The following is a 12,791-nucleotide window of genomic DNA, read 5'->3' as shown; positions in this document are numbered from 1 at the left end:
TCCTCAAAGTGCTGGAGCCACATAGCTCCTGCTGGGTGACAGGAAAGCCCCTCAGAGAGGTCTGACCTGCCCTGGCTCTGTGGCAAGGAGATGGGGTGGAGTGGGGCCTCAGGCAATGCCCACCTTGGCACTAAGCTTCTTGGGGTGAATTTCTGGGGGAGGAAGAAAGAGTTGTCTTTGGGCTCACTGGCAACGGGTGAAGAGAAGACTGAGCCCTCAAATGGAAGTTGCTTGGTCATAGGGAGCCAGGTCTGGGAAAGAGGCCAGTATCTTCCAGGAGACCTTTGGTGTACCTCTCCCACCTCCACTGTCAGCCATAGACACGGACTAAGATATGGAACCCAGATACCAAATGCATCTTTGGGCTGAGGCTGGGCTCTAAGAAGGATCAAGATCCCAGAATAGGTAGACTGGCAAAAGCAGGGAACCGAGGCTCTGGAAAGCCAGGGTAGGCAGGGTGGGGTGGGGAAGCAGGTGGACACTGAGTTTTAGGGCTGGTGAGGGAAGGAAGAGATCAAGTCTGTGGGAACAAGAGGAAATTTGGAGTCAGCATGATGCTGTCCCTGGGTAACCCCTGGGTGTGGCTAAGGATGACTTCTAGATCAGTGTAGTCAGGGGTCCTCTAAAGTCAGAGCCCAGGACCCCCCAAGATTCAGGAATTGTAGGTAGAGAACAGGCCCCAGCTCCATGATAGCATCTTCCCGTGCCCTCCTCTGCCCTTCTCCGAGATGCCAACTGGGTCACCAGGGCTCACCCTTGGCATGTTTCCACATGACCTTGGGCGGGGGATAGCCATCCACTGAGCAGTTGAGCACACCAGCCTTGCCATAGATGCCGTCCTGGTTGTTGGGCTGCACCACGAATCGAGGAGGCACTGCCAAAAGAGGGGAGGTGGGGAGAACAGGTCATCTCAATCTCTGCTGGGTCTCCCAGGGCGGCACCTTCCATTCAATGTCAGCTCATAACAAAGGTGGGAGAAGGCAGCTGCTGAGACCCCAGGGGCTGACCGCTCTTGCTGAGAACAGGAATGGGAGCTGGGAGTCCTGCATCCCAAACCTGCCTTCTCCAATAGCCAAGTGTCTCCCTCACTCTGGGCCTCAGTTTCTTGCCCTGGAAAACAAGAGGCGTGGACTTCTCCATCTTTAATGCACCTGCAGGAGCCAACCTCATGTATCTGGTGATTCAAAGTGGAACTCTAGAGAGATGCTCAAGATGCAATGCTCCCATCCCCCAATAAATGGCTGACCTGCCTCACTCACCACGCACGATGAGCTGGCGCTCCCTGCTCACGGTGGCAGCTGCATTGCTGGCGATACAGGTGTAGTTGCCATTGTGTTTGAGGGAGACACTGGAGATCTGCAGGGAGCTCATGAATTCCTTGCTCTCGATGGTCACGCCCGAGCCTGAGATAATCACCTGTCCATCCTTCCTCCAGGTGATGCGGATGGGCATGTCCCCCGAGGACACCACGCAGGGGATGTAGAGCAACTGGCCAATGGAGGCAGGTGGGAACTCGAAGGGCTGGATTAGAGGTGGTACTGGTGGGGCAAAGGATTCTGCCATCAGGCCACACTCACCCAGCCTGGCCAGGTGTCCCTCCTGGAGACTCTGGCTTTTTACTTACTTAGGGCAGAACTTATATAGACCTCCCCAAGACTCTGATACCTTGTTCTCCTATCCATGCAGAATCTCTTGGAAGTGCCTGGATGTCCTGGCATTGTCCCTGGCTCCTGTCCCCCTCACCCAGATCTGGGCTCACTGTCTCTGTTGAGAGTCTTGGCCCCTCTGCATTAGCTCTGACCTTCAGATGTGTCCTTGAATTTGACTCATATACTTCCTGACTCCCAACTATCTGCTGACCCACTGCTCAGCTGGTGTCTACCTTCTGATCCCAGATAAGCATCTCAGCCCTCTGCGGGTATGGGATGGATAGAAATGAGGTGTCCAGGTAGCAGGTAAGGAAGGCTGGTGTGCACTTTCCCCAAAGCTGCTCATCTAAAACCAGGGTGTCACACTTGGTCTCCTCCCACCAAAGTTCCCTCACCCACACACCCACCCCTCTCCATGGTCATCCAGTGTTAGGATGGGTGAGCAGAAGCCTTATAAACACACAATCTTACTGACTCCTCCTACTGACAATGGGCATGACTTTGATTGTTTCCATTTTATAGATTGAGAAGCTGGAAGCTCCGTGTTAAGAAGTAACTGGTTACCCTGCTCACAAGAGTTAGCAGTGGGAATTGAAACCTGACCTAAATCCAAGCTCTCTTCACTATGTGGCTTAGTTGCCCCCACCCAAATGCCCAGACCAGAGAACCTTTTGTCTTATAACTGAGTTTTCAGGGTGGCGGGAAAGAACAAAGAGAGAGCCCTGTCATCTTCAAGACAGTCACTTGGTTACACTCCTTGGAAGCACCATGTGCCCAGCCTCCCTCCTCTACTGCCCATGTCTCAGCCCCTGGGGGGTCTGTCTGGAGCCCGAGAGGCTGGGAGATGGATCCTCCTTTCTCGGCTCTGGCTAGCGCATCAGCCATTATCATTATGATAACTCAATTAGGCAGCAGCGACTTCCCCAGCAAGTGGGGGGAGAAGAAAGTGAAGGAGACAGACAATTAGCTTAACAAGGGTGAGTACCCAGTAGATGAGATCTCCTTTCTGCAGTCAAATAATTAAATTACAAGGCTGGCCACAGTCCTCTGGCCTTCTCCCAGGCTCCAGCCCACCCCTTCTTGGAAGCTCTCTATTCTCCATCAGGGGACCACCCAGAGTGGCCACAGTGGAGGGTGTTCCGGGGTGTGAGGGGAGGATCAGATGAATCTCTAGCAGTGCTCCAGCATCCACAGACTTCCGGGGCTCAGTAAAGAGCTGCCTGCAGGGAGTGGTCAGTTGTGGACATACAAAACCCCTCAGGAGCTCTTTGGATCCCTGGCAGAGTTCTTCACCATGAGCTCCAGGTCTGGAGGAAGTGACATTGAGCGGGAATGCTGGCTCCACAACTTCCAGCAGGGACTTCAACTGGCCTTTCTAGTGCTGTCTTTCTCTTTGGCCTCTACTGAGCATGTCATGACCACCCACAGCTCCACATCTGAGCCCTGTCTGGGTGAGCATGGCTGGGCACATCTCATCTTCCACCTGTGCTCCTCACCCCACAGGCCAGCTTTGACTCCTCTGATTTCAGACACTCCAGAGCCTAGACCAGGTCCTAGGCCCCAGCCAGGTTTCCTGGGACTCTGGTCATTTTTCCAGGTAAATTCATCCCTGTCACTGGTTGCTTCTTTTCTCTAGGGTGGGGCATTGCCTCTGGTACTCTGGAAGGTTTTCTGTACCATATACATCTCTAGATAGATTTCTTTCAAATCTGAACTCTGTAATGGCCCAATGCCCATTAGTGAGACTTCCCAGAGAGTCCTCTTATTGGACCTCTGTGGATACCCTTTCTAGTATGTGTGACAGCGCGGTGCACATGTGTGTGCACGCATGTACGTTAGACCTAGGCTCCTAGGCATCCTTGGGCTTTTGGATTGACTTACTGTATTAGACCATTTATCACAAGGCAGAGGATTTAACTACCACCTCCCTAGGGTTCTGCGAAACTAGGGACTTATACAACTAGGGTTGTTTATCTGGCAAATTGTAAGTGCCCAATAAATACTTGTTGGGTGGGTAGACCAGTGGAAATATCAGGATATCATTTCCCAGGTGACCTTAGAAGTTCACTTGTGCAGTGGGCTGGGGTGGGGCAAACATTGATCCCTCTAGAGCAAGAGGGGTGCTCTGCACTGCTCCCCAGATGCTGCAGTTACGGGATGGCACTCTTGAGGCCTGGAGCTTCTCTTTCTTCTTCCTTAGGGTCAAACTCTGGCTATAACACCACCAAACCAGCTCCTAGAGTTGAAGAGTCTCTGGACACTTGACCATGAGCAAAGGGAGTGGAGTAGGATGTGTGGGCAGGGCAAGGCAAGGCATGTCTGAGGACTGTGCCCTGGGGGCACATGGCCAGAGTGCTGTATCTCCTTCAAGGATAGAGACAGAGTGAAACTAGGCAGGGTAAGTTAGCTCAGGTAGGGGAAGACTGTCTCTCTCAGTAAGAAGGGATTTAGATAATGGAACGCGTTACTAAAGCAGGTTAATTCATTCATTAACCAATTCATCCAATATTTATGAAATGCTGGCTCTGGGAAGGCATTATGCTCTGGGTGGGCTGGGGAAGCAGAAACATGCTGCCATTATAGGCAGAGGCTTGGGAGCTGGTGTGGTCCGGGGAAGGTAAGACGCTCCATCTGTGATCACTGAGCAAGCAGCACCCGGATGTATAGGCATCGGACTCAGAGCACAGGGAGGTGTCGCTCTGGGGGTGCCTCATGGAAACCCAGACATTTGAGTTGAGAACTAAAGGGACAAACATGGTTGCAAAAAATACATGAGGTGAAGGAGAGGGAAAAGACAGAGTCAAGGGCCAGAGGCCACCGAGGGCTGTTCTTTCCTATAGTGTGTAGGAGTGACATGGACAGCCACTTTAGGGTCTAGCACCCATCCTGGGGTGGGACATTCAGCTGGGCTGGCCAGAGCTCCCTATAGTGTTATTTTCCTATGGGAGGCAGATGGCCAGACTACTCTCTAGAGTTCCAGGGAAGGCCCCTTGCTCTCCTCACTCCCCTCCACAACACAGCTATGATGTTATGTGACATCTCTGTGACAGCACAGCCTCCACCCTGCTGCAGCCCATGGGGCAGCCATGCTGGCAATATCCAAGCAGGAACTCTGGTGAGAGTCCAAGGGGCCAGAACTGTTCACAGAACTCCACAGCTCTGGCCTAGCAGGGTGGCCTGCAGGGAGAAGGAAGCCCAGAGTTCCTGGCTGCTGCAGGGGCTGTGTGGGGGTCTCTTTGATATGCACGTGTGGTTGCTGCCCAGACTTGGGGCTTCCTTCTGATCTCAGCTGTGCTCTCCCTCTTGCTCAGGGGACAGGCACAAGCTGGTTCCTTCTCTGGGAAATGAATCCTTCAGGAGGCAGCACCTCTGAATGCCTGCCCCTGTGATGATCGGGAATCTCTTAATGCTGGTGGCAGCTCCCAGGTGTCCTGCGGCCCCCACCCCACCCCCACCAAGTCCTGCCATTTCTCCAGTAGCTGGCCTGGCTGTAGAGGCAAGAATGTCACATAGCCCAGGGACTCTGGGAGCCCAGCTCTGGCCACAAGCCCCTGTACCAAGGTGCTGCAATGGTGCAGAGGCCAGAGGATGGAGTGGCTAAGAAGACACAGTAGTCGTGGCAGTCTGTGTGGTGTCCAGCCACTTCAAGACTTTATAGGCCCTTGTTTGGGAGTGTCACGCAGTTCTGACCACTAGTCCGGCCCGTAAACACTTTATGGGGTTTCTCATCTGTTTTTGAGGCTGAGCCTTTTATTGACTGCACCTGCTACCAGAGCGCACACCATGGGAAGCCGAGACAGCATGGACACAGGAAGGAACCATGCCTGGGGCCAGGACACTCTGCTACTACTCAAGTGACCATGGCAAGTGGCCTGCTCCCCACCACCTTGCCTCTGAGCCTCAGTTTCCTCCTCTGCAAAATGCAGAGGTTGGACCATTCACTCTCTGAATCCCTTCCCTGACTTTCCAGTTCTAATAAGTCTCGTATTTTAGCAATGATCACAACTTACTTCAGTTTTTACTACAAGCCTCTCTTCTCAGGAAGGCCTTCCCTGACCACATATTTAAATTGCAAGGTCCTGTTCCCTCCTTTGGCACTCTCATCGCCAATCCCTATTTGACCCTACACAGTTTTTTCAGTAAGATGCAAGCTCCCTGAGGACAGGGAATCTTTTCTGTTTGCAGCACAGTTGTGTTCACAGAACCTCAATATACCTGGTAAATATTTTGGATGCACAGTCAGTGTGAATAAACCAGCAGAGGCCCCTGACCTTTCATTGTCGTTCCTTGTCACCACCTTCCTCACCACCATCATAGAGCCCTGTCTTTCCCTGAAGGAGATTGCTTGCTCCTATATTTCTGAGAAAATGAGGTTGCCGGCAGCAGCAGCTTCCTCAGTTTCCCTCCCTCCAGGTGCAGTTAGGCACTCTTTTGGAGCTTGTCCTGCTCTGTGCTGTGGATTCAAGTAGGGTGCTTTCCAAACCTCTGCTTCTGCCTATAGAAACCAGGCGGCTGGATCTCTCTTATGCCCTATGATCATATCCCCAAACTATTCGTTAGGATGGGAGAAGGTTGGAGCCACAGCTGAAGCTCTGTGTTGAATAGGTAGTGAGGGATGTGTGTGGGTAGGGGGTATGGGCGTTTGGGGATAAGGGTGTCTATGTGGGTGGGTGTGTGCCCTCTTCCTCTTGCTCTCCATGGGGACATCCCAGGCCTGGCTTAGCTGAGCATGGGCAGAATGTGCCTCATACCTTCATTTTAACTGAGACCCTCAGATGAGGCTCAGATGTAGGGATGAGATGTTTCCTTACTGAACCCGTGCCAAGGGGCCCCATTTGCAGCCCCTCCTTCTTGGTTAATCAACATTCAGCCTGCATGCCCAGAGATGCTTTCATGCCACATTATTTTTCAGCTGTAGGGGGCCCTAAAGGCACCAAGTTTAGGTTGGATCTGTGCACCTCCTCTTAGCATCCTGCCAAGAATCTTCCAGAAGCCCAGAGATAAGTGCCGCCTCCCCAGTAGACTGGCCGTCCCTGGTCGTCAGTGCTGCACATGCAAAGCCCAGCAGTCCATGGAGCATCCACCACCCTCTTCTCTATCTTCTTTCTCCTCTGCTCCTCCTGCCTTGCTGGGCTGCGGCCACTGCACTTGGCAATATTTCATGTGGTCCCACCTACAGCTGCGTTCCGTGGCTCAGGTATGTTGTCTTGAAAGAGAGCACCCATGGAGGAAGCACCTGTGTGTATGTAACTGCTCGCGTGCATGTACGTGTGCGTGAATGGGCGAGCGTGCTACTTTGACGTGCAAATGGGCATACAGTGTGCACTAGTGCACTCACACACAGGTCTGTGTGAGTGCATGCATGTCAGGTGCCTCTGATCTTCTTGGCTCCATGTTGGAAAAATTCATTAGAAGACAAGCAATTCCAGAAAGAATGGAGTCAGCGGTGGTTTTTTCCAGCTCACAGAGCAGCGAGGGCTTTTGCCCTGCCAAGCCCTGCAGAGAAGTGGAGGGGACTTCTCATTTTATCTTAAGCTTCTAGTGCCCTGATCTACTCCATCCCATCCTTTTCTGCACTCTTTGATGCTCCTGTGCAGTGCATTTTCCAGCCTGCAGCGGCAGTGGGGTCCGGAGTGCTGCCCTGGGGCCTCTCCCTTCCACCTCTGAGTCAAGGCCCCATGCCCAGGGGCGCCTCCTCCACCCCCCCCTCCTCGGCTAGCTCTTGGAAGAGCGCAGCCAGCCGCTAATCAAGCAGCGTGATCATAATCAGCTTTGATGGGTTCTTCTGCGAACGTGCATTTTAATGAGGTGGGGGAGCAGGAGTTGGTAAGAGGGGCGGGGGAATGAGGGACCAGAGCTTTTGGAGTAGCGGGGGCACTGGGTCCCAGGTCTTCACATGAATGCCATGGTCTTGAGAGAAAACAGGTGACCTCCCACCTTCTAGGGCTGAATTTCTGAGATTTTTTCAGACCCTGACAATGGGGAAGGGGGCAGGTGTGCATAGGAGGCTGAACATTGCACACACACACACACACACACACACACACACACACACGCACTTTCCAGCCCCTCTGCCTGGTTGGGAGACATTGTCGCTCGGCACTATCACAACAGGCCCAGCGAGTCGCTGAGATGGAATGCATCAGATTCAATTCATTAGGACTGATCGTTCCCTGAATGGGGCTGAATATTTGATGAGCACAGCGGCTTTCAGGATGTTCTGAGTACTCCAAGGCTCGCTGGAGCCCTGTTATTATTATTTTTTTTCCAGCCAACCAACCCAGCCAAATGCTTGCTAGAGTGTTGGGCGCAGGGAGTAGAGCAAAGGTTAGATGTTTTAATATGTGATGTTTACACTGTAAGCTCTCGGTCCACTGCTTGTAACAGAAATAGATACGGGCGGCCGTGATGCCGGGTGGGGTGAGAGGAGGCAGGAAGGGGCAGGCTGCTCTGTATCCTATCACCACCAAGTGGTTTTGCCCAGGTTCCAAGCTGGGGGTTGGTATACAAGGCCCCTTGTCTGGGCAGAGCATTAGGCTGAAAAGGGGGCCCTGGTGCCCCTCAGTCTGCCTGAGGTACAACAGCAGGAAGCAGGGAGGCAGTGTTGCCAGGTGTCCTCTCTTCTTCCCAGGTGAGGTGGCTGCAGAGATCCTCAGCTCTTGGGGCTCATGACGAGACTCCCTGTAGGTCACCCCAACCCAGACTAATGTCTCAGATTTAGTTCCACAAGCACACACTGTCTGGCACTGTGACAGGTGGTGGGTACACGAGGAGGCATGTGACAGAGCTCTGAGCACTGATCAGGGGGAATCAGATGACAGGTGCATAGGAGGAGCCTGGACCTGGTCTTTGGCTGCCAAAGTTTCCCAATACCTCCAGTCCACCTCCCCCCACCCCCACCCCCTGGTCTGGATGGCCCAATGTCATCACGCGCTCAAAGGACCAAAACCAAACCCAGAGGCATCTGTCCCCCAAGCCCCCTCCTTGCCCCAGACTTCCCTCTTCCGGCTGACAATATCTTCATTCAATTTTGCTTTGAGTCTTGGAGGAAAAAGACATCATGTCTAAGACCCACAGGCCCTTCTCAGCCTGGACCCCTTCCTCTCTTTTCTTCCTTCTTGTAGACCCTGGGCCCAAGCTAGCTTTTCTCTTCTGGTTAATTTCCCTCTCTCTCTTCTCTTAGGGATATGTGTGTGTGTGTGACTTTCCAGTTTCCTCTTCTTGATGCCCTGGGGTGGCACAGATGCCTAGGGAGGAAAGCCTCCAGACACAGGGACTCTCAGAGTTCTCAAGGACTTTGTCTTCCTTTCATCTCTTTCCTAGGTGATTTGGGAAACTTGTTCTTCACTCTTGAGGTAGAGCATGGAGCAAATGTTCCTCTCCCAGCCTGCCCTTTCCTCAGCCCTGCTGACCTGTCCTGGTCAGTCCCAGCAAGATCCACCACCCCATCTTGTTCCCACAGCAATCCGAAACTCTCTTCTCATGCACTGTCCAGATGTCTTCAGGCCTGCCAGTCCCAAAGAATGTTTTTGGGACTGCATTTACATGCATAGCCCCAGAGCTAAGAGGACAATGGTCACTGGTTCACACATTTATATTCATTCATTCACTCCACAGACTTACTGACGGTTCCCACATGCCAGGGAGACACACAGCCCTCCCCCAGGTGAGAGTGAAAACTGAGAGGGAAGCACGCTCTTCTGACCTCAGGTGACACGAGGAGATGGAAGGTTCTGCAATCAAGCTGGGGATGGCCACTCCATACCCAGGAGGGACCCAGGACAACCAGTGTCTGTTCTCTGTACCCTCACCACCTGTTGTTGATCTTAGGTATGACCCTGCTGAGTTCCTGGTGGCTCCTGATGTCAGGGGCCCAATATAGCCTGCCATCCTTGACCTGGATCTCCTGTCCAAAAGATGGCCCATGCATTCTGGGAGGCCAGAGGGCAGCAGCCCTTGCTGGGGAAGGAGGCCTACCTTTCACAGCCACGTGGACACTCTGGCTGATGGAGAGCTGGGGCTGGATGAGGACACTGCACAAGTACTCCCCCTCGTCCATGCCCTTCTGCACGTCTGTCAGCTTGAGGGTCCCGTTCTCAAACACCACCTGGCGGTGGTTGTCCGGCAGCAGCAGGGCATCCTTGTACCACTTGATAGAATAGTAGGGGTAGCCAATGACCCTGCAGTTAATGAGGGTGTCCCTCCCGGCCACCGCTGTGATGTTCCTCATTGCCCGGATGCTGGGGGGTCCTGCAGGGTTGGGAGGGAGGAGACGGAGAGGAAGGGCAAGCGGTGCTGTCAGCTAGGGCCAGCTGAACACTGCCCTGGGGTGCTCTTCTCAGTGCTTGGTCCCTGAGGCTTCCAGGGGGGTGGAAACTGGGTGGGGTAGAGGGAAGATTTTCTAGGGCTAAAGTTAGAGGCCAGGATCGGGGTCACCTTTGGTCTCTCCAGAGCTTGGTCTCATTAACATCAGACAGTTGCAAACAGACATGTGCCATGCATGCCTGCAGCAAGAACCCATTCACCTTCTGGGGCAGGCACATGGCTTATCTGCAGCCTACCCCCCAACCCATGAAGTCACTGGGATTGGGGAGGACAAGTCCTCACTTAGGGAGAGGTCAGGATTAGAGGTTAAGATGGAAATGTGGACATTGTGACCCCAAAGGGCCTTACATGTGGTCACTGTCCAAAGGGTGACAGGATGGTCTTCACTAGATGAGCCCCTGAGAAGAGGCTATAAAGTGGGGATCTGATTGCCCTGTTCTTAGCTGAGTCAGTTGGCAGGTGGCAATGTGGAGGTGGGAAAGAGGCTTCAGAGGCTACCATGCAGGGACAGTGCTGGAGGGGGTCATGGGACTCTCCAGGCTCAGGTCCCCACCAGAAGATAAGGGGCGGGACTAGGGAATCTTCTAGGGCCCTGCAGCTCTATACCCTTTCCAATTCAGAGTGGGAGGGTAGGGGGTGGCCATGGGGGGCCACATTCCTCTTATGGGGTTGGAAACCTGGCACAGGTGAATTTAGGATGGACCTCCATCTCCACGCCCCTTCCCTGCCCCTAGGACAACTGCTATTGCCCCTGGACCAGTGTCCCTTTCCTCTTGCTCCCCTGCCCCAATTCTGCCCTTGGGTCAAGGGTCACTGGTAGGGTCAGATGAGGGCCAGTCAGACCCACGGAGCTGCAAAGAGCAGCAGAGGAGAGGGTCCTCACCACCGTGACTCAGAGACCTGGGAGATAGGGATGACCACCTTGAAGACCTTCCCCCTCTTGGAGGCTGCCTGCCTTGCTCGCTCTCCAGCCTCAGCCTCAGCCTTCTATTCTTGATAGCTTGAGCCTTGTGACGAGAACACCACACCCCGGCTCTTGGCTGCCTGTCTGTCCTGGACCATTTGGGGACCGGCTTGGTGGGGGATACGGGAGACACAGCTGCATATTAAGGTCAAGCCTGCTTTGCCCCTGCCCTGTCTCTGTCCTTGCAAGGTCCTGCTGGGGCTGGCAGATGCTAGCAGGTGCATAGCATACTGGGGACCCAGAGCAATTGATGGGGGTGGGGTGGGGAGGGGAAGGTGGGGGGAGAAGGGTGGGCAGGCCAAATTGCAGGAGAGGAGAAGAGGAGCAGGGGGCAGTGAGAATGGGGGTGAACTCTACCAGACACAGGCTCACACAAAAATGGATGATGGGGTTGTGGAGGGTATGGAAAGGGAACAAGAGAGAGAGGAGAGACTACTAAAATAAAAATGATGATTAATAATAATAAGTACGAATCACCACAAGAATAATGGTAACCACAGAGATGGAAAGGAACTCAAAAGCCTATTCTGATATTTAAATGTAGACAGGCACCTCTTACGTTTATTCGCGCCTGATATTCGGCACTGCCCACCGAGTTCCGCGCCGTGCACCGGTACACGCCCCCGTCGCGGATCTGGGGCCCCGTGACGTTCATGTGGCTGATGGTGGTGCCGTCGGACATGGTGTACTGGTTGCTGCGGTGGCTTCCGTCCCGCACGATGGGCTCGTCGTCCAGGGCCCAGGTGACCGTGGGGGGCGGCGCGCCCTTGGCAGCACACATCAGTGAGAACTGCTCCCCGGGGTTGACCACCTTCTCACTGAAGGACGAGACGATGCGGGGCGTGCCGTCTGCAGGGAGCGAGGAGCCCCTCTGAGGGTCACCGAGCCACAAAGAGACCGTCGCCCCCAGGCCACCCTGACCCCGCAGGGGGAGGAGGAAAAGCAGCAGCCATAAGGACAATAAAGGACTGTCATGTGCTTTCCACAGCCCCGTGGGGTGCAATTATTGTTAAGAATCCTGGATTTGGATTCACCCTCAACCTCTTGCTATGCTGTGTCTTTGGGCGGGTCATTTAACCTCTGAGTCTTTCCACTTGTTATTGGTGGCAGACAGATAACAGTGACAATGCTTGTACCACCTTGTTCAGACAGTGAGGATTAAATGAATGAATGAATTTAAGATGCTCTTCCCTTTATAATAAACACACTAAACTCAGAAGGCAGCTGTGGGTGGAGCAACTGACCCTGTGGAGTTCTCTCCTAAACTTGACCATGTCAGGGGGAGCAGGTGATGGTATGGTAGCCATATTAGCAAAAGGCGGTAAATTTGAGGCTTTACAATCCAAGTTGCCCAGAGGTGGTGGGAGGTAGGTCTGGGCTGGCCTTAAGCCTTGGCTACCTGAGTAATCTTGGATGAAATCATGAACTTCTGTACCCCAGCTTCTTCCCATGGAATGTAAGGGATGTAATTATTAACTCAGGTCATCTTTCCACACAGGATTTTTTTGTAAGCTTTAAAAAGGTATTAGCACACTGTACCCCATAAATATGTATAATTATTGTGTGTCAATTAAAAATTAAGAAAACCGTAAAGTGGGTGTGCTGGTGCATGTCTATAATCTTAGCACCTGGGAGGCTAAGAAAGGAGGGTCAAGAGTTTGAAGCTAGTCTGGGTGATACAGGCAGAACCTGTCTCAAAAGTAATAAATAAATAAATATATACATAAGTAAATAAACAAATGAAATAATAAAAATAGATGGTATTATAGAGTAAAAAAAAAATAGGGCGAATGTAACATAGCATTCTTTACATCCTGTCAATGTTGGTATTAAACTAAAACTCAGCCAGTCTG

The 12,791-nt window shown here is 52.9% G+C and overlaps 1 protein-coding gene across 1 annotated transcript in view; it reads right to left on the bottom strand.

Annotated features, from left to right (window-relative positions):
- Positions 1–12,791, bottom strand: part of Dscaml1 (DS cell adhesion molecule like 1) — a 322,763-nt gene that overhangs the window by 63,275 nt on the left and 246,697 nt on the right. Inside the window, exons 7-10 of the mRNA XM_074066655.1 lie at positions 11,491–11,787; positions 9,627–9,899; positions 1,260–1,538; positions 755–874 (exon numbers count right to left, since the gene is read on the bottom strand). Of these exons, the coding sequence (XP_073922756.1) occupies positions 755–874; positions 1,260–1,538; positions 9,627–9,899; positions 11,491–11,787 (969 nt within the window). The remainder of the gene's footprint in view (positions 1–754; positions 875–1,259; positions 1,539–9,626; positions 9,900–11,490; positions 11,788–12,791) is intronic.

Source organism: Castor canadensis, chromosome 2 (assembly GCF_047511655.1).
Source record: "Castor canadensis chromosome 2, mCasCan1.hap1v2, whole genome shotgun sequence".
In the NCBI taxonomy this organism is placed as follows: domain Eukaryota; kingdom Metazoa; phylum Chordata; class Mammalia; order Rodentia; family Castoridae; genus Castor; species Castor canadensis.
Note: the sequence above shows the minus strand (reverse complement) of the source record. Positions and strands in the feature narration are given on the sequence as shown.